The sequence below is a fragment of the Aspergillus wentii genome (genome assembly GCF_001890725.1).
Source record: "Aspergillus wentii DTO 134E9 unplaced genomic scaffold ASPWEscaffold_8, whole genome shotgun sequence".
Lineage (NCBI taxonomy): Eukaryota > Fungi > Ascomycota > Eurotiomycetes > Eurotiales > Aspergillaceae > Aspergillus > Aspergillus wentii.
The window spans coordinates 629075-654991 of record NW_024467839.1 but is presented as its reverse complement, the minus strand read 5'-3'; the positions used below and the strand labels follow the sequence as shown (position 1 = coordinate 654991).

At 49.1% G+C, this 25917-nt stretch overlaps 8 protein-coding genes across 8 annotated transcripts; 3 read left to right on the top strand and 5 right to left on the bottom strand.

Moving 5' to 3' along the window:
• Window positions 1-835: 835 nt before the first annotated feature.
• Window positions 836-4612, bottom strand: ASPWEDRAFT_44971 (uncharacterized protein). Its single transcript, XM_040836409.1, has one exon. The coding sequence runs from the start codon at window positions 4432-4434 to the stop codon at window positions 973-975; it is 3462 nt and encodes a 1153-aa protein (XP_040684705.1). The 5' UTR covers window positions 4435-4612; the 3' UTR covers window positions 836-972.
• Window positions 4613-4874: 262 nt separating this feature from the next.
• ASPWEDRAFT_118302 (uncharacterized protein) lies at window positions 4875-7334 on the bottom strand (the record flags this gene model as incomplete). Its single annotated transcript, XM_040828808.1, has 5 exons — window positions 4875-4968; window positions 5019-5215; window positions 5276-6524; window positions 6579-7042; window positions 7095-7334. 5 exons carry the CDS (start codon window positions 7332-7334, stop codon window positions 4875-4877), a joined length of 2244 nt encoding a protein of 747 aa, XP_040684704.1.
• Window positions 7335-8443: 1109 nt separating this feature from the next.
• ASPWEDRAFT_118916 (E3 ubiquitin-protein ligase SSM4) lies at window positions 8444-13382 on the bottom strand (the record flags this gene model as incomplete). The annotated part of the gene is made up of 2 exons (XM_040828859.1): window positions 8444-10008; window positions 10079-13382. The coding sequence occupies 2 exons, from the start codon at window positions 13380-13382 to the stop codon at window positions 8444-8446; spliced, it is 4869 nt and encodes a 1622-aa protein (XP_040684703.1).
• A 943-nt stretch (window positions 13383-14325) lies between these two features.
• Window positions 14326-17517, top strand: ASPWEDRAFT_176126 (uncharacterized protein; the record flags this gene model as incomplete). The annotated part of the gene is made up of 3 exons (XM_040831460.1): window positions 14326-14441; window positions 14520-15236; window positions 15291-17517. 3 exons carry the CDS (start codon window positions 14326-14328, stop codon window positions 17515-17517), a joined length of 3060 nt encoding a protein of 1019 aa, XP_040684702.1.
• A 541-nt stretch (window positions 17518-18058) lies between these two features.
• Window positions 18059-18876, bottom strand: ASPWEDRAFT_62339 (SND2/TMEM208 family protein; the record flags this gene model as incomplete). The annotated part of the gene is made up of 2 exons (XM_040838643.1): window positions 18626-18876; window positions 18059-18568 (listed from the first exon to the last, which is right to left on the bottom strand). Exons 1-2 carry the CDS (start codon window positions 18632-18634, stop codon window positions 18059-18061), a joined length of 519 nt encoding a protein of 172 aa, XP_040684701.1. The 5' UTR covers window positions 18635-18876.
• A 695-nt stretch (window positions 18877-19571) lies between these two features.
• ASPWEDRAFT_54315 (anaphase promoting complex subunit bimA) lies at window positions 19572-22172 on the top strand (the record flags this gene model as incomplete). Its single annotated transcript, XM_040838038.1, has 4 exons — window positions 19572-19908; window positions 19967-20140; window positions 20195-22044; window positions 22101-22172. The coding sequence occupies 4 exons, from the start codon at window positions 19572-19574 to the stop codon at window positions 22170-22172; spliced, it is 2433 nt and encodes an 810-aa protein (XP_040684700.1).
• An 810-nt stretch (window positions 22173-22982) lies between these two features.
• On the top strand, window positions 22983-23924 carry ASPWEDRAFT_176123 (1-acylglycerol-3-phosphate O-acyltransferase SLC1; the record flags this gene model as incomplete). Its single annotated transcript, XM_040831459.1, has 2 exons — window positions 22983-23694; window positions 23758-23924. The coding sequence occupies 2 exons, from the start codon at window positions 22983-22985 to the stop codon at window positions 23922-23924; spliced, it is 879 nt and encodes a 292-aa protein (XP_040684699.1).
• Window positions 23925-24653: 729 nt separating this feature from the next.
• Window positions 24654-25679, bottom strand: ASPWEDRAFT_176122 (4'-phosphopantetheinyl transferase family protein; the record flags this gene model as incomplete). The annotated part of the gene is made up of 1 exon (XM_040831458.1): window positions 24654-25679. The coding sequence occupies one exon, from the start codon at window positions 25677-25679 to the stop codon at window positions 24654-24656; it is 1026 nt and encodes a 341-aa protein (XP_040684698.1).
• Between the last annotated feature and the right edge of the window lie 238 nt (window positions 25680-25917).

The window sequence follows — 25917 nt, the reverse complement described above, 5'->3', positions numbered from 1 at the left end:
ATTTGGGATCTGGAGGTTTTTTATTTTTTTTTTTTTCAATATCGGTCTTGTTAGTTTCTGAGAGGGATCGCAGAAACTTGACAATGGCTTTTTTGTTTGTGATGTTTAATGTTTATGCCTTGTGTCTATTGAGCCTTGAGTTTAGCATACAATTGCCTTGAATGCAATTTCTTCACGATTACCTTGATTATCTGAAGTAACTTAAAGTAAAAGCAAAGTAGAGTAGTGTCTTAGATATGATTCTCAATAGATTTGTATGTAGTACTAACTAGTCCATGCTCATGCAATCCAATGAAGCTCTATGAAAGAGCTGAATCCTAGAAAATAGATGCACGATATAATCAATCAAACATGCCAAAGGGGTATTTTCCATCTCATTTCCAGTCATAAAAAGCATCAAAGTGCAAAGATGTAAAATATGTTCACGTATATATACGCCCCGCTCCCAAAAAAAAAAAAAAAAGAAAGAAAAACAATAAATAATCATCATAAAATAAACGAGTTAGGCAAGCTGCCTCTCAAGACTGCGTGGTGGCGTCAAGATAGGTGGCAGGCCACGGTACGGCGTGGAAACCTCGTTGAGACTCCGGTTGCCGCCCACGGCGCCAATCCCAGGATCATCAATTCCAATGTTAAGTCGTCCGATGTCGACGGGAAGTTGGTCAGGTAATCGGAGTGGTGCGCGTGGTCTCGCACCCTGAGATCCCATGGACCTTTGTTGGGACATTGCGAATGCGACAGACTCATCCGGACCACCAGGAAGAGTAACAAATGAAGCATTCAGAGAGCGAGCAATGTCTTCTAAAATGACCTGCATGGGGGCGATGTATGCCGTGTGACTTTTTTCAGACCAGGCCAGGACATGACCGCAGACGCGACCGGTTGATTTCTCAAAAACCCAGGCTCCAGAGTCTCCAGGGACTATAGGTCGAAGGTGACTTAGTATAATGTGTCGGAAGCCGGCGGTTTTTGTTATTGCTTACCTCCAAAGTTCCCATCTACACAGAAGCTGGTTGAGAAGGATTGTCGGCCATGTAACTTGACAAGAGTCATTGCCCTTGATATCTGTCCGGTTTGCAGGCCACTCGTCCGGCCACAGCAATGAACTTTCAAACCGCCCAAATCCTCCATACGGGCCACATCATTCAGATAGATGGGTTCGCTGGGCGGAATCGGCTCTTGTTGGCCCCGCCTCCGTCGGGAAAGGCCCTGTGGCCTAGGAGCTGGGGCTTTTTCAAAAACGATATTGCGTGCATCAACTCGGCCGTCATTGATTCTTATCAATGCCCAGTCGATTTCATGCTTGATTCCTTTCCGCGTCCAGCGCCTGACACCGGAAGATGCGTGCACAAAACCGAGGGAATGGGAAGCCAGATGTTCATCATCTCGATCTTCAGGAGATGGGAAAAAGTCATCGTGGACATCATCGATTGCTGGCTGAGTCACGAACAACCGTGGCTCTTCCCCCGGTTCAATACCGGCTGTATCACCAATTGAGGCGGCATCTTCATCCGCAAATGGATCATCGGCATCAAATCCTTCTTCATCAGAAGAATAACTATCAGATAGCCAGTTGTCGTCATAGGAACTATCCAGATCCTGAGATATTGAAAAGTCGTCATCTTCATCTTCCGAAATCTCAAACTCAAGATCAACCTCAGGCGGATCCTCATCACACCAGCTGTACATGAAGTCTGGATTGGGAGGTGCCATATTGGGGGGTACCATATTGGAAGGCGCTGCTGTCTCTCTGGGCCAATTTCCAGCTGATCGAAGAGGAGCAGCCGCGGATTCGTCATCTGACCCCTCATCATCACTGGGTGCCTCAAGCATGTGGTGAACCGTCATGCCATACGGCATGCCGTCTACCAGAACAGCACCCCCATATGAGACAGGAGGTAAATGTTCTTCGTTCTTAAAAGCACCGATAGAGGCACCGCAGAGAGGTCGGTGTTGGTAGCATGGGTTCAAATCCGGTTGCTCAAACGTGGCAGGTGCCTCTGTTCTCCCAGGCCCGGACTTGGCTGGCCTGCGACGCTTCTTGCGGGGGACTTTGGATCGCTGGATATCACCCCGAAGAACCAGCAAGTCCCAGCCCTCTCTGTCAAGGGGAAAGTACTTTTTAAGAGCAGCCCTGACCTTTTTAGCGCTGCCACAGGTCACGCAAACGGTCGTTCTGGCATTTTCAACTGTTTCGCCAGTCATCATAAGAGTGACGCTGCAGGACTCGGATGAATCCTTGAGGATCTTCTGGAGAAGCTTTCTCAGTCGGGGTAACATCTGGAAATTCCATTCGTTCAAATGTTCCTGGGGTATTTCGATATTGGTGAGTTTCTTAAAAGTCCTCTTCTTTACTTTCTTGTCGTCGAGACCCATTTTCTCCCGCAAAAGCTTCATTTCAGAAGTTGGAAGTGCGTGATAGTGCTCTTCGGGTAGGGTTGGTTGATCTGGTGCGTAGTTGTAGTCCCTCACAGCTTGCTTTGTGGCTGCTGCTGTTTCTGATGCCGGAACTAGAGCAAGCGGAAGACAGTCATCTAATTCTTCGGCAGCGGGGGCTGAGAAAATGTCAATCCTGCAGCACGACCAAGCAACTTTGGACATTGTGTAGAGGAAGTTCATCGAAAATGAGAAAATGCTATCCGGTGCCGACAAATCCAGAACAGGGTAGTGGTAAGTCTGTGGCACTCGCAAGTTCAGGTCGTCCATTGGTTGAGTCGACAGATGAAAGTTTGGCGCGTCAAGACACAGCTGAACCACATGAAGAAAGGCACTGCCACACTTTGGACCCAGCTTTTGAAGATAAACATTTTCAATTCTTTGTTTGAACATGGAATTGTTGTATTTCATCTTCCAGAGTCTGCTGATAGGGGTCCACAGACCAATCTCCATCAGGACTATACCGATAGAGTAGAGGTCATAAGCCCAAGCAGCGTCATCTTCAATGGATCTCTTGTCGTCCGGGTGACGATACATGCTGGACGAGAGTGGCTCGGGCGATGGGCCATTGCCAGAAAACTGAGCGAAAGACGTCAAGTAGGGACGGCGGAGATTCTCCGTGAGCCCGACTTCGTCATTTGACGAACTAGTTAGGCCGGGGAAGATAAGAATGTTACTGCTGTTGATGTTTCCATGCACCATGTTCTGACTTCTTAGGTGAAGTGCGGCCATCAAAAGGTCGTATGCCAGACGGAAACGAGTTTCCAAATTAGGCACCTGATAGTCATCACCGGCTTGGAAGAGGGATACCAAAGGCTTGGGTTTCAACTCGTTCAGCAGGTCGGTAGGGTTGTTGAGAAAGGGAAAGTAGTCCATGGGCATCTGATAGATGAAAGCATACCGGGAGTTGGGCATGTCAATGTAGTAACCAAGAAACTTCAGCAGACCGAGATGAGAGACCTTGGCATTCTGGACGAGCTGATCCAGTGTCTGGTGAACTTGCTCCAGTCGTTGGCTTCCCGGCACGGTGATGGCGTTTTGAGTCTCCAGTGCCATAGGGGTGAATTCGACCAAGATAGAGACGGTGGAGTCTTTGGTGCCTTTCAAGAGAGGCGATGCGGAAGTCTTCATGCGGCCAATGGCACGGGAGTTAGTAGACGCAGCGACCATTTCATATGGCGGGGGGCTGTTGTCGTGAGAAGTTCCCGAAAGCTTCAAGGCAGATCGGTCGATCAAAAAGTTCTGTGATGGGAGGAATGAATTGTGAAAATGCTTCTCGAACTTATGGTCGACTGGTGCAGCAGCGTTGAGAAATGGAGACGCTTCCTGGTGCCTGGGGGAGTAGGCATCTTTGGCGTCAAATGGGTTGGTTTGGTAATGCTTAGAATCCTGATACATATAAAGCGACTCGTCTGCATTCCTCGAGACCGGACTTGGCCTTGTTCGCCGATGCATTGCAGACTGCCCGCTCGAGGACATACTGACAGACATGTTCCGTCGCGAGCGGGACAAGTCATACAAAGTGTCAATGCAAGCAGTCAAATCCTTCAGTAGCGTTTTGGATCGATTGATATCTTCGTTGGTCCAATGCGTCTTGACGGGCAAATTGCTGAGGCCTTCCTTCTCCTTGGATGTTGAACCCGCCCGACTGCTGCCTTTCGGAGGTAACTCGGGAGCCCCGACATGTTGTAGACGCTCTGCCTCATTGAGAAGTTCCTGAATAGACGACATGACACTGGCGACCACATCGCTGAAGCCCGCCTGGGTGAGCGATTCATCGATATCATTTGGCTGGGCGGCACTAGCGTCGCTCCAATCGAGACCCCACGCTAGGAGTCTATCGCGCTGGGTTCGAAAGCTGCGATGCAGAGTCACGAGTTCGGGATCATCGACGGCCTTGGATGCAGTCGTAACACTCTCGCAGGAGGTCTTGGTATCGGTATACATCTTGGTAAGACGTCGCTGGAGGAATGAACCTCCATGACGGAGAACGGACATCTTGGCGCACGAGTCCGGGGCGAATTGATGGGGGGGCAGCAATCAATCAACCAAGCTAAACGAATTCAGTCATGGCAGAGAGGGCAAAACAAAAGAGAGGTCTTATTTGAGATGCATGGCTCTGAACGGGTGAGATAATCCTGCTCTGATAATAAAGATAATGAGCGATGAAGCTGAAGGGAATCGCAGGAAGTCATAAGAATAGATCATCGGTGGGCAGGAATCCTGTTGCCTAACCAATAGGGAGTGGCGAGTGAAAGCAAAGCCTCCCACGCCAAGCCACAGCGCTTGGCACATCACGTGGCAGGCAGCCGCAATCCAGGCAGCGCTGATTGGCTGGGCGCGCGATGACGACGCACTTACTAATACGCAGGATGTCAGGCACAAACATTACTCGATTGGACTAGCGTCAGGCAGCAACTATATGTTCTATCGTGATATCATCCCAACAGCGCTTCATCGCCGTATCTCTGTCTGTACATGTTCACAGCCCGGATCCCAAACGAATACACGTAATTGTGGTACAGCAGTTCACTAGACCGCCAGTCAGTCTCAGGGGTATCAAACAAGACTGGTGCTCTTACCAAGTCACAATGCCACTTCCGACTGGTCGTTCCTGTGGCCATTCTCCGTTGGGTTTCTGTCGACTCATAATCAATCGGATTCCTTTCTTGATCGGCTCTGGATCAGGGTATGATGCATTCATGAGTGCGATGCAGCCCCATGCGGTCTGAACTGTGTGGGTATCGTCCGACTGAGTATATGTTTCTTTGAGGATGGACTATCCAATCGTCTTGGTTAGCAGTGATTTCACACATTGCTTTTGAGATGGAAAGCTCACATCGACCGTCTCTCCCCACCCTCCATCTGGCTTTTGTTTATCAAGAAGGAATTCACAAGCCTTTTTGGCCGCAAAGTGGTTACTGTAGTTTTTACCTGCCATTTCCAAAGCTTCCAAAGCAAACATGGTCCCATAGGTGAAACCGACTCCCCAACCAGCAAGCCATCCGCCATCCGCCCGCTGCTCTTGGTGAATGTACTGAAGCCCCCGAGTAATAGCACGCTTCACCTCATCTGCTCGGTACGACGGGTCCTGGGACTGGAAGAGGGCCAGGGCGGTGATGGCTGAAGAAGTACATTCCGTAAAGTCATATTCCACCATCACTTTACCGAATAATTCAGTTCCATTCAAACGCTCCAAAAGAGGGGTCGTGCGAGTGGGCTCGAAAGTACTATATCCCCCGGTTGTATTCTGAACCAAGAGTAAATTATCCACTGCCAGTCGGTGGCTCTGGTCTGTGGTGAGCCGGGGAAGATTGGTATGCTTCTCAAGCAACAGAATGGCCTTGAATGCTTCTCCAGTACAGTCCGAACACGCCATTCCGCTGTATTTGGCGGTAAAGGGCCAGCCACCAAGTCGACTGAATCGATAACATGGCGGAGAATCCGCCCAGTCTTCCAGATATTGCTGGTCGACCAAGTATTTGTACGCACGCTGGGTTGTTTCTTTCAGCTCAGGTGTCTCTGATACACCAGATTCGACCAAGCTTTGAAGAACAAAAGACGTCTCCCAAGCATGACCCCCATGGATACTCATTGATTGCATCCCTTTAGGGCTCATCCACAGATACTCGAAGCTGTTTTGTTGGATGCGCTTGAGATCCTTGGAATCTGGCCCCCATTTACAATAGAATGCGAGCATGAAGAGATATTGATCAACGCATCCGCCTCCAGTTGAGTTGTTGGCTTTGTCGCAGAGGTAAATCAGCTCCCATACCTTCTCTTCAGCTCTCTGAGCCAAGGCTTGGGTGCGAAAGAACGGAGTCCATATATTGGCTACAGCCCAGTTCAATGCGTTCAGGGCCCAGCTTTTTGGTTGATGACGGTCGTTCTGGAGAACCATGCCTCTTAGTGAGGCGAAGTTTAGGGAGGAATAGGATTCAACATATATCTCTGCTCGGATTTGGTCAAGAAGAGGGTTTGATGGAATGGTGAACTTTCTCGCAGCAAGAAAGCTCATTGCCATATACACCTGGCGAGGAAAGCAGTACCATTTCCACGGGCTAATGGGTAGCCATTCGGGAAGCAGCCTATGGATAATGCCAATTAGGAAATCGGTATCAAATCGCCAAGGTAATACGAACCATATTTCAGCTGGGTATGGATCAGTTCCTTCCCATTCATATAGACCGAGCATGGCGAGCCAGAATTTGGCCCAGCAAGGCAAATACGCCGCTCCGCCCATCTGCAGCAGACAGCCCCTGGCTTTGACAAGATGTTCGTTTTCGGCAGGCAAACCAATTAACCGAAGAGCCACGTAGATCATGATCGTCCCCATCAGTGCCGTCTTCTCTCGGAGGTAGGTTGGCCATCCCCCGTCTTCATTCTGGCTTGCTAGGATATAATTCACCAGTTCAATGGCCTGGGCTTCAGGAATGACCGCTCCGGTGAGATACCAGGTGATAATGAGCATGGGAGTTACGAAGAAAACGCAGCTCATGTCGGCTGCCCAACAGCCCAGCTGGCTGATTTGGACGTTGCTGTGGAATCGTGCCGCATTGAAAACAGTCTCAGACGGCTTTTTGGCTGCTCCAAACTCGGGAGTCAACTAGTCTGGAGTCAGCATGATTCGTGGATGCCCAATTGAAAGACAGAGATACCATTGGGCGCTCGAGGAAGAACCGCGAGGGGGTGTCTTGAGGATAGGCCTCACGCTCCTGTTCTGTGGGCAGGTAATTCCACTTGAGACGTCCAAAGCCTTCTTCGGGGGCAAGACGCCATCCCTCCAGCTCTGTCCTTCGGGACGAAAAGGGCCAGTAGCTGCTCGGATCCTGATAAGATCGTTCAGCAACTGCCTCAGGATCCACTGAGTCCTTAATCTTCAAGGCAAACTCGCGCATGGAGATCGATTTGGCCGCCATGTTTGATTCAGTAGGGTGTAGGATGCTCGACAACATTCATGACATGAACTTTGAACGAGTTAGAAGGGAAGAGGAAAAGATATTGACTTAAGGAAAATCGCATCTTTGCTATTTCCTTTGCCAGCCTCGACCCCGCGAAAAAAGCAACGTGCAATGGAAAGCCTGCGATAGGCCAATTCATATTGAGTCCAGTTAAGGTGAGCTGTCATGATGCTGCTTTGGGCAGCATCTGCTCATGGGCATTCTTGACTGGGTACATTTGAATAAATGTTGCATGGATGCTGCAGCAGGAATGTCCGAGTGTCGACGCATCTTGACTCGGGTTTTGCGAAATGAATAAGCCCGATGCGCACGATCACGATAATATATCAGATAAGAATGCCAGATCTTCTTAAAGATATGGAATTGATCTCGTGGGGCAGGATGACGGTCTCGGTGACTCGACCCGGACTCGAGATATCGTCGAAAACTTCCCCTCACGCTGGGCCAGATTTGAATTGACCAGGGGCAACAAACAGATAGCGGTCAACAGCTTGATATCCTAAAAGAGATTCAACAGTCTAATTCCCGATGTTGCACAAGAAGCAGTTGGGCTGATGAATCAAATATAATCACATCATCCATTGCAGCCAGCGCATATATTCGGCTTCATCGGGTGCCTGCATGGCTTGAGCAGACTGGACAGCAGGATTTCCGGGCTAGTTAGATATAATGCCCTGGTCAGCCCAGAATGATGTGTGACTCACGGAATAATCGATAAAATGGTTGGTGTTCCTGCACTGGCAACCGGCATTCAGGTTGCACCATCTCGTCCCGGACCTTTTGGCCACCAGTTCAAATCTCCAGCCGCCCGGAAAACCCTTTGAAAAAAGACTGGACTCGGCTATCCTCGACAAAGAATTGGCTCGAGTTAGATGCACTACTGGAGTGGAACGTGCGTTTAGCGGAAAAGGGCTGAAAATAAGCTTGAGGCAGTTGATTTCAAAGTCTATCTATTGTTCATAATGAATTTACACAGAATAAAAAATTGCTAGTGCAGCAAAGTCTAGATGGCTTTTTGTTTTTTCCTCGTGCATGTGATTCCCCACTCATCCTGTAATCACTCGTCGAGCTGCCCCGACATCTTTCGCGCGCTTCTCGCTGAAATTATGCAGTCGTTCTCCAATCAAGTACACGTCATCCCGAACATGGACCCTCCAGATTTCTAATTGTCGACGGACCAAGCGGGCAATAATCAACACTAGGCTCATGGTCAAGGTGGCTGGATAGGCATAGCGGTAGACTTCGGATTGCACCCCTGGTGTTGCGTGGAAGACCGTCGAGTTAAGTACAAACCCAAAAGACAGCGGAACGATGACCGCAACAGTTACCAGGAGAGTGATAGGGAGCACCAATGCCCGTGTAGCCAGGCTGGCATTTGGCTTGAGCCAACCATCCCGAAAGACGCTGTTCAGTGCTGCTGCTGGGCGCGACGTGGAATTCCACAGAACAAACTTGATAGCCATTTGGACATAGAGCACTCCCAGGGTCCAGTCCTGGACAAAATGAATGACATGAGCTTGTGGACCACCTAGATATGTGTGTACTGGAACCAGCACATAAAGCTCCATGGTCAGCGCGAAGAGAGAAGGCAGAAAGACTGAGAAGGCAACAAAAATGTAAGCCAGGCGAAGAGCATCAAGTCCAATTTGAGCCAACCCAACACAAGCCTGTCGCGGAGAGCGCAGATAGGAGCTCAAATGATCTTGTACTGCACCCAAGCGCGTCTTGCAATAGTAGATAGAATAGGCAACACCGACAGTGATGCACATGCCTGTGGAGAAAGCATAAATATCATTCAATGGTGAGCGATTGGGGAAATACGACGACATGAGCGCCCGACCAATGACCAGTGGAATAATAGTGATGCCTACACCGGTAGCGGCGGCGAACAACCATATGAGGAGGATGAACGCTGCAATTCGAGTCCTAAAGGACGGAGGAATGTAAACCTTGGTGAACATGTCACTGTCCCGGCCATGTAGCCCGTCGTCCGGATCCGGAGCCCCATCAACACGATCGTTGGCTTCAGTTACTTCCAGAAAGACCTGGCGACCCTTTGGAATGCGGACCTGATCAGAAGCTGGAGCCCGAACATATCTTCCGTCTCGCAAGAAATAAGTGTCTAGATTTTTTTGGTCCACCTGGCTTTGTTGCGCCGGACCGATCACAGGGTGCTCGGAATCCCCTTTCTTCGCTGACAGAACGCTCCACCAAGTCCGTCTCACGTGGTGTCCCTCCTCGTCAAGCCGCCTCTCACCAAAGAAGAAGTTCGTCAATCGAAGGAAGCGAGCGCACTTTTGGAACCACCAGTTGTACAAAACATGTAGCTGATCGGAAGGTTTGATAGACCGGATGGCAAGGGGCATCACAAAATTATAAAACAATAGGTCGACGGGGAATTCGAGCACAGGAATCGTCGCAGACCAGTGAATAGGCAGGACTCCATCAAATGCGTAGTATAGACCCCATACAACCCCACCGAGGCAGACGATAACCAAGGTGCCGTAAACTAACGCACTAAAGGCAATTTTACGAAGCTGCGTAGTAATATTGCGCTCCAGGACATCGCGAACGGGGTGGAAGGTGGGGTCATCAGGATCACGAATGAAATCTACATTGCATGTCAGCCGGAGACCTTCAACTGTAGGTGGGTGAGAATAGGGGAGTGGAGAAAAGCTTACAGAGAACGCCGCTTCTCATGATCTTCCTACACATCGACACAAAGAGAGCAAAATGGAACATGTAGCATGTGCCAATGAACCAGTGCACAAAAAGGGATGTTAAAGGCGACGAAGAGGTGAAGGAAATGCGCGAGGCTATAGTGGCCTGGTCGAAAAGGGGCAAGAGCGCAATGTCGAGTAATGAACCGCAGTACAGAGGGAACACTATCATCTCAATGCCGATGATTAAGATGACTTTCATCACGCCCCCAGCTTGGTGGAGGATATCAGCAACAAGGCCCTCGATTCGCTGTCCCCGATTCATTCCGGAAAGAAGGCCGGTGATGCGAAGGTAGAGAAGTCCGAGCATTGATGCGAGAAGATAGCCCATGGTGATTGCGATGATTCGGTCTTTCGTATCCCAAACTGCCAAGTCATAATCAACAGGCATATTGGCAGCCTTCGCTGCACCAGCGTTAACCCACTTCTTGCTGTTCATCGAGATAAGTGGGTGATTGATAAGGCTGTAGATTTGATCTCGCCCCTGTATCAAAACATTCTTAAGGTCGGCAGCATGATAATCGAAAGATAGAGCCCCTGGCACTCCAAGGGTAACGATTCGTAGAGGGAAGTCATGCAACACAAATTTTATGACAATAAAAACCGATTTAAAGAGACCAGAGATGCGGGCTTGGTGGATTTTCAAAGCTTGATGAGAAAGAACCGAGAACATTGGAACGTCTGATTCGTGGAAGATGAAAAAGGCATTGGCCACCTTTTTGAGACGATGGCTACTGGCATCAATGAGAGACAGTGATGCGCTGGTGACGGATTTGGTCTGTGGGATCCAATCTCCCAGGGGAACGAATGCACTGACAGGGCTCAGCACCAACTTGCAGATAAGGCTGACCCAATACATGACATATCCCAAGCTTCCGATGAGCGTATCAAGCGTTACGTCCGCTATAACAGAGACAGCAGTCATAGGGACGCCAAAGACCAGTTGGATGGGATTGGCCAAAAGAACCAGTGCAATTTTGCCCCATAGATAGGGGAGCCATATTCCAAGAGCCACCGTGAACGAAATCAAAAGAGCACTGAAAACGCCATTTTGTAGGAGACCAAAAATGGGACCTTGCATTCCAATAAGCTCAAGGATCCCCTCTAGGTCATCACCTTCTTCAACCGCATCAATATCATTCGCATCGATGCCAGCCTCTGCTGCAAGAGGTGCAACATCTTGATCTTCCTGGGCGCCAGCATTAGCAAAGCGACGGTTGTTCTGTACCGGGATAAATGGTGCTTCTAATGCGGGATCCTCAACAATGTGCTCATCATCCTGCTGTGGAGGGTCTTGTGTTTGGTCATCGAGGGTGATATCGGCCCAGAACCAATCGAAAACTCGATCTGTCAAACTTTTCGGGGGACCGGAATGAGGTTCTGCCTGAGGGGGCACTGGTGTGTGTTCAGACGTCTCAGCATTTGTAACCGGTGCCCTGCTCTCGTTTGATGTTTCGGCAGACATGTTAACCTGGTCTACATTGCCGTGTTCATTGTTCGAAGGTTCCGAAGGGTGATCCTGTGGATTTGGTGTGGCCTCGTTTGTCTCCATATTCTCAGGCTCTGACTCAAGAAAATTGAAAGCAAAAGGCTGCGAGGAGCTGCCCTGCTCACCTTGAGCATGTAAATCACGTAAATCACGTAAATCACCGGTATTCCAAGTGGGACTGGCAGTGACATTCGCTGTAGATCCAGAGGAATGTTGAAAATTGCTCAAAGGAGGCTGTTCTGGGTTGTTCTCCCCAGACTGGTTCAAATCCATAAAGGCGGTAGAATCAGACGAGTTCAAGGGAGTTTCACTATTGTGCACACGTCTTGACATGACGCCAGCGAGCCAAGCAAGTTCTTCCTGACGACCTTCTTCGCGAATTATTCTCAAGACCTGTTCCGGATCACCATTTCCGCGCGTCCAAAGATCCCTGATTCTCTCCCATCCAGGCTGAGCTGGGTTAGTATGGGCAGATGAAGGACCGGTCGAACCATCGATGGTCGAAGCATAATCAAAATCCATGTCACGTCGAGAGGCCGATGAAGCACTGGGGCCTTCTGATGGCATGCCGCCAAATCCAAAGGAGTCATCATCTTCTAAGAAGGAAGCCCTACCATTTGTATCGAAGTGAAATGGAGGACTGGGTAGCGGGTCTTCTTCGTCATGGTCGGACAGTTGTTCAAGATGTTCGTCATCAGTATGATCATCATCCTGTAGTTGCACGGGGGGCTGTGCCTCAGGTTCTTCTTGATTCGGGCGGTTGTTCGCAATCAACTGAACTGCTGCTTCGCGCTCCCCATCCGCGATATTGGCCATCGGTTGTTGTTGAACAACCCATTCACGGATCAGAAAGACCAGAATAAATGAGATGACAACCAGCAGAGTGATTAATTGGCCTTCCAATGTATCAATGAGGATGTTGTTGATTGTAGGGGACGGTGTGAGGGAGTTCAGGAACTTGACATCTGAAAGCCACGAAGGATACCGTTGTTTTAAGGAGCCAGTTGTTGTATTGCTTGAATTCACCGCTCCGTTGGTCGAAGAGATGGCAGGGAAGAATAAGGTTGAGAGAGCCTTTTTTAACACAGTGAGCATCATTGGCTCATTGGCAGAGAAACCGAAAATAGACGAGACAGAAGACCCCGGAGATGGTATACTAGTCACTGTAGATTCAGTAGCAGCCGATATTTCGGCGCTTGTAGTAGTCGTCACATCATTTATCAAAGTGGTGCTATTTGCCAACAACTTAGCGAGACGTTCTTGAGCAGTGCCTTGCTGAGAATTGTCGCCGCCTGACCAACGTCCATCTGCAAGCCAGAAAAGCGCCCTCCATATTGCCCGCATTGACCAAGGCAGCCACCCGAGCCAGACAAATGCGACAAGAACGAACCGCAGCCAGGTAATGATAGTACGAACGCTATGAACCACAAGTTGCTTCATGAAAAGAGGCGCCGGGAGATCACGTGGCATGTTCGGGTCATACAGCTTTGTGAACCGGAATGGCGTTTTGCAAAGCTCACAATATTTCTTCTGAGAGTGCGAAAGCCACTCAACCAAGCAAGCCTGGTGGACAAACTTGATACTGCCACTGCATTTGCAGGGATAAAATAGCTGCTCCTCCTCCGACCCTTCTCCGCGGCATATTCGGCAGGTATCAGGGTCTTCAAACCCCCTGTCTTTCCCTTCGGTATTGGTAGCGTACAAAGGATCGTTCATCAAATCCGGAAAAGACGTTGAGTCCGTATAGTCGCGGGGGATGTTTTCGGGGAACTCCATTCTTTTGTTATTGTCCAAGTCGACAGCCGGACCTAAATTTCCTAACAATATCGACTTGTCATGTTCCCGCGCCTGGAAAGACAACGTATGTTTGTTGGGTTGGATCGAACTATAAGAATCAGAAGACCGGCGTAAGTCTTATGCTGAGTCTGGTCAATGAAAGTCAGAGATCAGTCTGTCAACATTTCTGAACTTCAAAAAGATAATGGTCCCAGAAGGGAACAGACTGCTAAGAAGGTGAGGTTGAGGTAAACCAGTGCATTAAAATGCGGATTGGCAAGAGCGTGGCAAATCTGACGATGATGAACTTCCGTCGGCTTCAGAAAGGAGGGTCTCTCCGCGTTTTGGCGGAGGTCATGTGACTGTATGGGAAATACCAAGGCCAGCGGGATTTTTCCCGGGCAAGACGTGATCTGTCGGTAATACAGTGTACGGCAAAGGGTGCGCCACTTTAGGTCCGAGCGATGACCTCACTGATTAGACCAGCAGAAGAAAAACATTGCCTTCTGGCTATAAAGGATCTGTTCATCAAAGCACATTGTCTATCTTCCTTCTCTTATCGGCAACTTCTGCCATGTTATGTCTTTGTTTCTTCTAATTTTCCTTACGGACACTTTTAGGTTGACTTTTTGTAGCGACCGCAATCTATAGGCTCTCTAAAAGTCATTGCGCCAAGACTTGGAGCTCGTCGCGTACATCCGAGCTGAAAGTCCCTGGCGTAAACTCGACTTCCAGGTTGACCATCACTCGTTTGTGATATCAACTTGCCTGTCGAATCTACACCATCCCGGGGCGCTTCCCAGATGATATTGATAGCCTGCTGACGGGTCGCTGGTTCCGTACGGAGTGCTTTGACCAAAGTGGTCGCCGACGCAACAAATCTGCCATCTCAGGAATCGAGATAGTTAGGAGCAGGGACGCAAACCTTCGGAAAATATTAAACATGGCAACAGCAGAAAATGGACACGCCTTGGAAGGCGTGGATAAAACTATTTCCCTTAATGAACCGACATCAAGGAGAATCAATCCGTTTCGCTGGACAGTTGGATTGGTCGTGCGGTACGTGCTTTTTGCGATTAATTTTCTGAATGTCATTGCTTTCGAATTGAGCTAACAGTGTTTTGATCAAAACCACAGACTTTGCATTTGGTATGCATTGCTCACACCGTTCTTTCGATGTCCATCCCGTTTCTCGGAATTAGAGGATTCCTCTCCGCGCGTTTGCAAGCCTTATCTTATTGCCCGGTCTCACATCGAGCCTCATATTCTCCCTTATTACCAGACCTATGGGGCACCTTATGTCGATGTAGCCCGTCCCTATGTGCTAGTCTTCAACGAACATATCTACTCGCCTGCTGCAAATGTCGCTAAACAAGGATACGATAAGTATGGGGCACCTGCACTGGATCGAGTCCAAGTGTATGGCCAGCAGCAGTGGGATGCACAGGTTGCCCCACATCTGCAGTTTACGCAAGAGAAACTAAGTGATATATACAAGGCCAAGGTAGATCCGTATGTTGAGCATGCAGTGACAGCAGTCTCCCCTTACTACAAGAAGGCCAATATCGTGATTGCTACGGTTTACGGCGACTATGTCCTACCTTTCTATGCCCAATCAATGCCTTTCATTGGGAAGACATATTCATCCAGTCAAGATATTCTCGTGACAACTGTTATGCCACATGTACAGAGCACCTGGTCGTCGGTCATCTATTTCGCAAACAGCTCGTTGTGGCCACGGATCACGGGGCTCTATTCGGAAAATGTCGAACCGCAGCTGGTTAAGATTGGACAGAGGCTAGCAAGCTACAGAGAAGGAAAACGGGTGCGAACGGTTGTAGATGAAGTTGACAGGTAAGTGTAGATATTCGGAAGGGCCCGCGAACTGGCTGACCTGTCCGTCAACAGTACCTCCTCTGATCAGCCGACATCTCCTACTACCTCTGTATCAGTGAGAACCAGTCGTGCTTCTCAACCTTCGTCCACGACATCTACAACTGAAGTTCCCTCGGCGCAAACTACATTTTCCCCAGCAGAGAAGACCGCCCATACTCGTGAGAAGATTTCATCAGATCTTCGCACCTGGCAAGAAAAGTTCGCGGTGGCCGCTGGTAAAGGTGTTGAAGATCTTGAAGAACGCGTGAACGAGATAATCGAAAGCCAAATGAATAGTGGTGTCAAGAGCCATGGAGAGAGCCTCGCAACGGCTTTGGAAGCTGTTGTCGAGCATGAACTATCAACTATCAAGCTCCGTATCAGCACTTTGGCTGGATCTCTACCATTTGAAGATGTGCCGAAAGACGAAAGAACTGCACAGGAAGAACTTCTGAAAGACATTAAACAATCCGCAATTTCGATTCGAGAGCGTGCTCACGCTCTGAGGGAATGGTATAGGTCTTTCGACGGAGAGCTCATGCGCCGGGTCTCTGCGGCTGTTGACTCAACACTTGATGTTCTAGACAACGTGCGTGATCTAGGCCTGCAGGAAATAGGCATGCGATGGGCATGGATGGACGGTGTCACCTACAAAGATTGGGCAAAATACCATGACCTCAAAGCTCAGTTTGACGACTGGAAAAATGACGTACGTCAAGTTGGAATGCAGAATGCAAAAATCGAAGAAGCCACTGGTTTGGCTAATGCAGTGCTGGCCCATGCTATGGATGTAGCCGAGGCCGCTGCAAAGGAACTAGCCAGGCTCAAAGACGTTGGAAGGTGGAAAATTTCAGCCCGGGAAGTGAGCGATAACTTCGATACAAGATCTGGTCCTCTCCCTGCACTTCCAAAGGCCAGAACTGTGCCTGATGAGTCCACGGATGAGAACATCACACTTGAGCCTGAGCAAGCTGATGCAGAAGCCTCTGGAGATTATACCGAGGCTAATCTTGGGAACGTGGAAGGTCAGGATTCTTCAGTCTCATGGGGAGCGGCTGCGGCTGGAATTGTTCCAGGGCAATCCGACCTGTCCCCAGATGTACCCGAGGAAGTCACCAAAGATCAGCTGGCTGACCATTTAACTGCGTCGCCGACAAAGCCTCTACATTACATCTCCTCCGTCGCATCCTCGAGATTGAGTGAAGGCCTTAGTCTCGCTTCTGCACGGCTCGCACAAGTTCAAGCGACAATACCCCCGACAACCACTCCAGACCAAAACCCTATCCTTCTGGACGCACGGCGCCGCTACTACGAAGCTATCGGGTTGGCACATGACCACTATTCTGCTTTCGTCTCCTCTGCCTCTGGGGCAGTATATGGTTCCCCAACCCCGACTCCGCCACCAGGAACTTTCCAGGGTTTCGTCGAAGATGCCAGGTCTCGTTACAGCCAAGCGGCCGAGAACTGGGAAAGTCTCGTTTCTAGGGCGAGTGAACAGGTTTACGGCACTGAAGCACCTTATTCGCAGCAAATATTAAGCCGCGTCCCGCAATACGAAGCAGTGGAAGTTCTTGTATCAGAACTTCTTGTTGGTAAAGAGCCTGCTTTCGCCGACAATGTCATTAATCAGTTGCGCGCTATTTACGAGACTCCGTATCCAGCTTCTGCACTATCGTCAGCGTCAAGCTATGCCAGCGTTGTTAATGAAGCGGCACCTTCGGCCTTTTCCGCTTACGTCACTGACATCCCCGCTGTTGACGACATTTTGAACAGCGCAAATGAACAACTTGAAATTGCACTTGAGGCCGCCAGCATTCAAATCTATGGCACCCCCAAAGGCCCATATGAGCAGGCGACATCTGCTGCCGCTACTGCTTACGCTTCCGCCTCTGATCAGATTAGTGAAGCTGTTTACGGCACAGAGCCAGGATATGTTGAATTTGCTAGTAGCGCAATCGATGGGGCATTCTCCTCTGCTGGCTCAGCCATCAGCGAAGCCATCTACACCGCACCATCCAGTCCGTCTGGACCTACCAGTGGTGCTTACGCCTCTGTCACATCAATCGCTGGGGAGCAGCAGGTGAAGTTTGAAAGCGCTACTAGCAAGCTCGGTGTTGCCGTCGAAAGTGCACAAATATCACTTGCTAATCTAGTCTCCAGTGCTAGCAGCTTTGCTTCGGAGGCCGTAGAAACTGCTGTCTCGTACAGCGAGGAGTTGATGCATGATGATGAGATTGTGTCTTCCAAAGATGAATTATAATGATCTAATGGAAACAAGGCAAAACTTCAGGCTGCCGCCTTATCTCATACAATGCCAGCCAAGTGTTGCGATCTGGGGATCTTGTGATGCACTCGACTCAGTGATTTCTCTCTCTTTCCGGTTTGATTATCCGCATTTCTCAGGTTGATTGATGATAATATCCATTGGCATCTTATGCTCGGTTTTGAGGCATTATTCCCCACATAGTTTGCTTGCTACGAATGTATGCTCATGACAGATTTGTAACTTTGATTTATGTTCTCTTCTTTTTTTATTATATGCCGTTTCTTTTCGCTAACCCTGAAAAATCCAGTGCCCTCCCAAAGGAGGGATCCAGCTAACGGCATATATTAATGTATTGTTAATTGGTTGCTCATGAATGCGAAGCGAAAAAAAAAAAAAAAACCTTTTTTATTGAGATCAAGTCACTGTGGGTAGAATAGCAAGCAGGCCCTATTCTATAGGAGATCAGGGGTAGGGGGGGAAGACTAGGATAGGGCCCTTGTAGCACTACAGTCACTCATTCGTACATCCACCGGAATTACCGGTACTGCATCCGCTGCCCTCCTCGTTTTTCCATCTTCTTCTGCCTCTTGCTCTCACCCGCTGCCTGAGGTGCGTCGGGTGCCCCGCCCATTCCGGCCAGTCCGCTCTTCATACCGGTGAAGGTGCTGTATGCCAGCCAAACGGTATATACTGGCACTACAATCCACAGCCACCAAGCACGGTCTCCAAAAATACAGACTGCACCCATACAGCCCCAGGTCCAGTACAAGACATCCCACATGTATTCCGTAAGACCCGACGCCCCGAGATCCTCTCCCGCAGAGCGAAGAGATCCATCAGCGGCATGGAATTGCGGACGACCCAAACGCTCAAGGTAGAATTCAATGGCGAGAGTCGGGCAAGCGAGGAGAAAATAAGGCTTCATCGCACCGGGGCGGTTAAAAGTCCAATGCAGGAAGAGGAAAACAGCATGGAGGCAGGCGGTGATGATATGGGTGCGGAGCAAGAGAGCGGCATTGCGCGCTGCGAGGTTTTTGGCTGCTTTCTGTGTGGAGTTAGCTCGTGACCGAAAGAAGAGTTTAAGGATGAAAGAGCGCCGAACCTGGGCCATGATGATAGGGTTTATGCAGTAAGTAGCTGTCAGCGCAAGATGCTGGTGTCGTGCTATAGTCACATGTGGTTTCAACGCAATGTGAGGGGTTCAGCACTGGTCAAAGAAACAGGTCCGGAATTAAAGATTAATATAAGACAAAGAATAATAATGATAGTAATAATATATACAAGCCAGCCACTGGTCGTCAATGAATAGATCGATCGACCGATAGACCGAAAGAAAAAGTGAGCAGAGGCGTGGCTCGACGAGTAGGGAATGGCGTTGCCCACCACAACAGGACTGCCGCGCCTCTCCACCAGCCACTCTGGGCTTACAGGCAGAACAGCTTCCAAAACATCGCATGGCAAAAAAGACCGACCCTCCGCCATCTTGAACCCGGCGTCGCAACCCCAGCGCATAGACTTTGGTGATAACCCCTCGTCTACGCGCATTTGAATGTCTGCACTTTGGAACCATCTATCCCGATATGCGATTTATTTCCCGCTAAGCTCGTCTTTGGCCCTCTCAAGGGCGTTCCGAACGTCGACCAGACGTCATTCACTCTTTGCCCCGACACGAGCTTGAATTCACTCGCAGATACTCAGCAGGACGGTGGCTTGGTTTTCTTGGGAATTTTTTAAAGGAGGGCTGTTGCTGAAGACAATTCGACTTGCCTTGCTTCCCCTTATCGTGGGTATTGACAATCTCTTTCGACTACATAGTGAAGAATTGCATCGCCGCTTCCTCACCGTGGGTCGCAACGGATTCAAAGACCCTGTCCCAAGATATCACCGCGATAGACCTCTCCATTTGATGTAATTCCTGTGCTGAAAGGGCTTCTTCTTTTCGACTTTACCTATCTTCGCCCCGCCTTGCCCTTTCGCCATCCTCTTCCATTTTCTCGTACCGTGCTGTTTCTTTGTCTATCCCTACAACACAACGCCTATCACGAAATATGTCGCCCTCAACATCACATATATCCGGCCAGTTGAGGCAGCTCATCTATTACAATCTTGATAATAACCTCGCCCGCAACGCGCTTTTCCTCGCCGGTCGCTTACATGCGTACGAACCTCGATCCTCAGAAGCATCATATCTACTCGCCCTTTGCCATCTACAAAATGGTCAGATAAAGGCAGCATGGGACTATAGTAGGAACGCTGGATCAAGGGGAACTCATCTTGGCTGCTCTTACGTGTATGCTCAAGCGTGTTTGGATCTGGGGAAATACCTTGATGGTGTCACTGCCTTGGAGCGAAGCAGAGGGCTCTGGGCCTCTAAGAACCACTGGAGTAAGCATTCACAATTGTTAGGTGATTTTGATGGTGCTGATCTAGTGTTTGAATTCAGACAAGCACAGTGAAACACGCAGACAACATTTGCCGGATGCCGCCGCAGTGTTTTGCCTGCAGGGGAAGCTATGGCACGCCCACAAAGACCTCAATAAAGCGGTAGAATGCTTTGCTGAGGCTTTGAAAACAAACCCGTTTATGTGGGACGCGTTTTTAGGGCTTTGTGAGACTGGTAGGTCTTGCGCGTTGGCTTTGAGTAGTCTCGCGGCTGGCTAATTGTTTCAAGGCGTCAATATCCGAGTTCCAAACATTTACAAGATGAGCCCTGAGCTATTCGCTATAGTATCATCATCACAAGAAGACACCGATACCCAATCCGACAAATCAGCACCCACAAATGGACCCCTGCAAACACAGTCAAACGTGAATCCCACTTTAGATCCCTTTACCTCCACTGTTCCCCGCAACGATTCCGCTACCTCATACGGCAGCTCTGCTTTATGGGAGAAACTGAACGGGAGCACAGTGAGCGTAGCATCAACGGGAGCAACAGCGCCTACATTCCACGAAGGAACAGAAACACCCGGGGGGCAAAGCAGTGAGTCCGATGACTTTCGCATTGCCAATAGCTCCGGTGGTCCAGAGGCTCCAATGGAGCCCCCTCTGGCTCCTGCCAGGAAAAACAGGACTATTCAAGCAATAGGTGGGGAGTATCCGATGGATCCTCCACCCAAGATGAAACCGACGGGTATCAGACCTAGAACCAGAACAAAGCCCGATTCAGAGGAGCAAAATACCGCACACACTGAAAGAGAAACATTACCTCCTCCCAGAATAGGGGATCGCAAGCGAACGGTCTCTGGACAAGTTGCTCATTCAGTATCGCAGCCGGCAGAGCCAGGGGCACCACAACGGCGAAGTGTCAGACTCTTTAATCAAATCAAGCCTACCACCAGCAAGTTTTCCGGCGCTGCTTTAGGGGTCAAGGACAGCAGAGAAGTTAAAAAAGTGAAGGCAACCGGGGCAAAGGGACGAACAACAACAGTCACCAACGTCGGTCGTGTTGTCAGCGGCAATCGGAAACCTCCTAGCGAAGCTCACGATGGTGACGGAAAGGGGCACAGATTGACTACAGCGCATCATTCAGGTCACCATACTTCTTCCAAAAGTGCAGCAGTTGAAAAGTCAAAGGAAATCGAGGCCCTGAACTGGCTATTAGAAATGTTTGCCAAACTCGCTTCTGGCTTTTTTGCTCTAAGTCGCTACCGCTGTCCCGATTCCATTCAAATTTTCAATTCGCTATCTCAAGGACAACGGGAAACGCCATGGGTTCTTTCCCAAATAGGACGAGCCTATTACGAGCAGGCGATGTACTCCGAGGCTGAGAAGTATTTCTTAAGGGTCAAAACCATGGCCCCGTCCCAGCTGGATGATATGGAAATCTACTCGACCGTTCTCTGGCATTTGAAAAACGACGTTGAATTGGCTTACTTGGCCCACGAACTTATGGAGGCCGACCGTTTGTCTCCTCAAGCATGGTGTGCTATTGGTAATTCCTTCTCTCATCAACGGGACCACGACCAGGCCCTGAAATGCTTCAAGAGAGCAACCCAGTTGGACCCACAATTTGCCTACGCCTTTACTTTGCAAGGGCACGAGTATGTTGCCAACGAAGAATATGACAAGGCTCTTGACGCGTACCGACACGGCATTAGCGCTGATAACCGACATTACAATGCGTGGTATGGGTTGGGCACAGTATATGACAAAATGGGCAAACTCGACTTCGCCGAACAGCATTTTAGAAATGCGGCAAACATCAACCCTACGAATGCGGTTCTCATTTGCTGCATCGGTCTTGTTTTGGAGAAGATGAATAACCCCAAGGCGGCACTTGTCCAGTATGGACGTGCCTGTGGACTGGCGCCCCATTCAGTGCTCGCCCGTTTCCGCAAAGCGCGTGCCTTGATGAAACTTCAGGAGCTGAAGCTTGCACTGGTGGAGTTGAAAATTCTCAAGGACATGGCACCAGATGAAGCCAATGTGCATTACCTCCTCGGCAAGCTCTACAAGATGCTACGCGACAAAGCCAACGCTATAAAGCATTTTACGACGGCTTTGAACCTGGATCCCAAGGTAAGGGCTTCGAAACAATACCAAAAGAAACGCAGTGCTGACTCTACTTCTTCCAGGCAGCACAATATATCAAGGACGCTATGGAATCCCTGGACGATGACGAAGAGGACGATGAAGACATGGCTTAATTCTTATACTCGCGTGGTATCCTTGTTTTCTGGTCAAGAAAGATCCCGCTACGGTCTGGGATCTGCATTCACGATGGTTGGCGTTTGATTGATTTTTTTTTCTTCCGTGAGCATCAGCATTACATGGGGCGTTTACCGGGCCAATTGGTTAGATGATGCATTACACCTGCATCAGGCACTCGCAATGATTCGAGAGCCCTTGTTTCTTGTATATTAGCGTGGGTTGGTATTCTCGTGGCTCGATGGTGGCTACATAGAAGAGACCTGGGCATCATGAACATAAAAGCCTGCCATGCCAGGCACTTTGCATAATTGAGAGTCTATTCTTAGGCATATTCTTATTACTCATTAGAAATGAAGCCATCATCAATACTTCCTTCCCCCTTGAGCATAATATGAAGCTAAAGCCGACCAACCGGTGATAGTCACAGCAGACTACCAAAGGCGGTGAGTCGGCCCAACGAAACCCTCCGCAAACCCCAGCGAAAAAAGTAAACGAGAAGCACGACGAGAAGAACGACCGACCATTGTTATTCTCTCTCGCCGGTGTTCCTGTCCTGACGGTATCCAGGACACTCTTCAAGCCTTGTTGACTGCTGTGACACCCCCGGAGCATGGCACTTTCCCTCCACATCGCCCTGTGAATCCGCATTTACCCGCTCTGCTTCAGTGTCTCTTGACCTCATTCACCGCGTGAGACCCCCCACTAGAACCATTCTTATGCACATGCTTTTACAGATTACTGACATATCATCATTCATTAGTTCTCAGTTTCCTTTCCAGAAATTAAACTACTGTATGCACTACATCATGTCCATCTTCTCCTACATCGCTTCGGGCATCAGCTCGTTTGTGGTCGTCACGGTTTCCCTGTTCGCCCTCGGCCAGAAAGTCCCCCGTGCAGCATTTGTTGCCCGTTGTCTAGCAGCATATGGTTCTCTTCTTCTATGCGCCGCCTACGGAGTTATCGCATCGGTAGTTCTACGTCTGGCTGGCTACGGTCGGGTGTCGCAGTGGGCTACAGCGCGCAGCTTCAAATGGGTCATGCGTTATACAACCGGCGTGCGCTTCGACGTGATCGAAGGAGTGGAGCACCTTTCCACTCGTCCTGCGGTCTTCATCTCCAACCACCAGTCTGAACTCGATGTGCTTATGCTGGGTACCATTTTTCCTCCTTACTGCAGCGTGACAGCCAAGAAATCGCTGAAGAACATCCCCTTCCTGGGCTGGTTCATGGCTCTTTCCCGGACGGTTTTCATTGACCGGGCCAATCGTGAGACAGCTGTCAAAGCTTTCGACGGTGCGGCTGATGAAATGAAAAACCACAGACAGAGTGTCTTCATTTTCCCGGAGGGTACAAGAAGCTATTCCGACAAGCCTGAGATGTTGCCTTTCAAGAAGGGTGCTTTCCATCTCGCTGTCAAGGCAGGTGTGCCAATTGTTCCCGTTGTGACCGAAAACTATTCGCACGTTTTGTCTCCTCGCGCATTGAGATTTGACGCTGGCACGATCAAAATCAAAGGTAGAAAATATTCCTTTCGTCCTCCCCAATTTGGACTTTTAAATTGTGACTAACACAATCTAGTTCTTCCTCCCATTATTACACAAGGCATGACCTCTGCAGATGTCGATGGCCTGACCAAATCCACACAGGAATCGATGCTGAAGACTCTTTTGGAAATGGCTCACGAAGAAGAAGAGGAGATAGAAGCTTCCGTCGCCAAGGGTGCTTCCACGGCTGTTGAGATCTGAGACTCCGACTTTATTTCTATGTCCAACAAAATCATTCACTAGTGACCAGATCGTTTCATCCTTCCTCTTGCCTATATCATCGCAGGCAAACTACCGGGGTATTGAAGGCTCCGACCTTCGTCCAGTTTTTTATTTATAATGAAGTTCAACTGACCCACGACTCTTAATGAGGGGATTTTCTCTGGGTACAAGAAGATGGGATTCCTTTTTTTTGCTCTTCTCTCGGCGCTTGTTACCGTTCGCATGATACCTATTTCGTTTCGACTCGGCTAAAAACATCACCTGGTGACTGACTTGTATGCTCCGAAAACCATCAAACTGCTAAGTTTGGCACTTTCGATCAAGCGTGAGTGGGTTGCATGTCTTTGGTGTCTTCTGTGGGAGCAAAAAGCAAAAAAACATGGTATGATGGGTGATTTCTTCAAGAAACCTTACACTCTTTTATAAGTCTATTCAACTAGTTAAACTTCCTCGGGTTGGTGTTTGGTCTTTCAGGTGTACATAGCATCATTAGATAGATTGGCATTGGGCCTTCTCTTTTCATGATATGACGATTAGAGAGATGAGAAGATAAAGAACTACCTTTTGGGTTCAATCATACGACGTATGTTAAGAATGACAGCCATCCACTGTAGGATCTCAAATATATACATCAGAATTGGTAAACCTGTGCTTGGTTACTACCCTGTATGCATTCGACAAATGTCCTCGCATATTCGTGAGCAAGACTTAATCTAGGCAGCGACACGATCCTGTTGCACAAGGCGCGATATCTTTCTCAATATCAATCTTTTGCATCTGCTGCCAAGGGTCGGTTGAATCGGTGCCGTCCACGGCTGGATGACTGCCAGCTCCAATCCCTCCACCTCTCGCCGCAGTTGCAACAATGTAATCCTTCTCATAGGCAACGACGTCAATCCTCACGTCTTCCACTATTTTACCGTACAGCCAGGCCTGAACACCTGTGTACGGATTATTCCATCCCGACGATTGGCCAAATTTCGGACTCGGCGCGACGACGTTCGTAAACTCCAACTCCCGCAACCAGGGAGCAAGAAGTGCCTCTCCTGTCATTTTGATATACGCTTCCTTGAGCGCCCAGTACGTGTAGAACAGCCGCAAGCCAGCCTGTACGGCCTCGTCTACCGAACAACCAGGTGGCAGGGTCTTGATCGTCTCCAATTCACGCTGCGAGAAGACCTCCGCGAAAATATCTACGAATTCTCTGAATGCCTGAATCGTAGTTGGACCGTTGCTTTTTCCGTTCCTCCGTTCATTCACGCACGTAATATCGATTCCGACCTGGGGAACGGATGAGATTGGAGTAGAAGAAGGATTTGGCTGTGCAAAGACAGCAGTTGTTGGTTGCGTGCCAGGGATATTGGGCGAGGATGGTGTAGTTGTTCCCGCAAGTCCGACAAGAGATGCCTGGTGGCTGACATTGAACTCAATGCTGGGAATCGGCTGGCCGTTGTTCAGAATGGAGGGCGAAGGAATGAAACACGGCCGACTATGAGGTGCGGGAGTACGACTGATACTGACTTCTTTCCATGGAATACGACATGTTCGATGGATAAAGAGATATTTCAGCAAGTACGATGCGAGTGACATGTGCTTGTCGGACAAGTGGTAGTATTTTTTTGCTGTCTCCTGGTCCGCTGGTTGGAGGGTATCCAATAGAGGAAGAGTTGCGGTCGTTGAGGTCAACGGACGAGTATCGACATACCACCGAACCAAATCCTGCAACTGTTCCATTTCCAAAAAATAACGTGCAATATAGTAAATCCAAGGAAGTTGGGAACAAAAATGACTCGATTGAAGTCGCTGTTGGGTGATCAGCTGCCGAATATATAACAATGCAAAAGGCCAGATTAACTGTCATAAATTCATAATCATTAGTCATAAATAACAAAGTCTCGATAGTGAGAATAATCAACTGATATACATTATATCCAAAAAGAATGAATCGCCGTCGACTCTGCTCGCGCTTGAT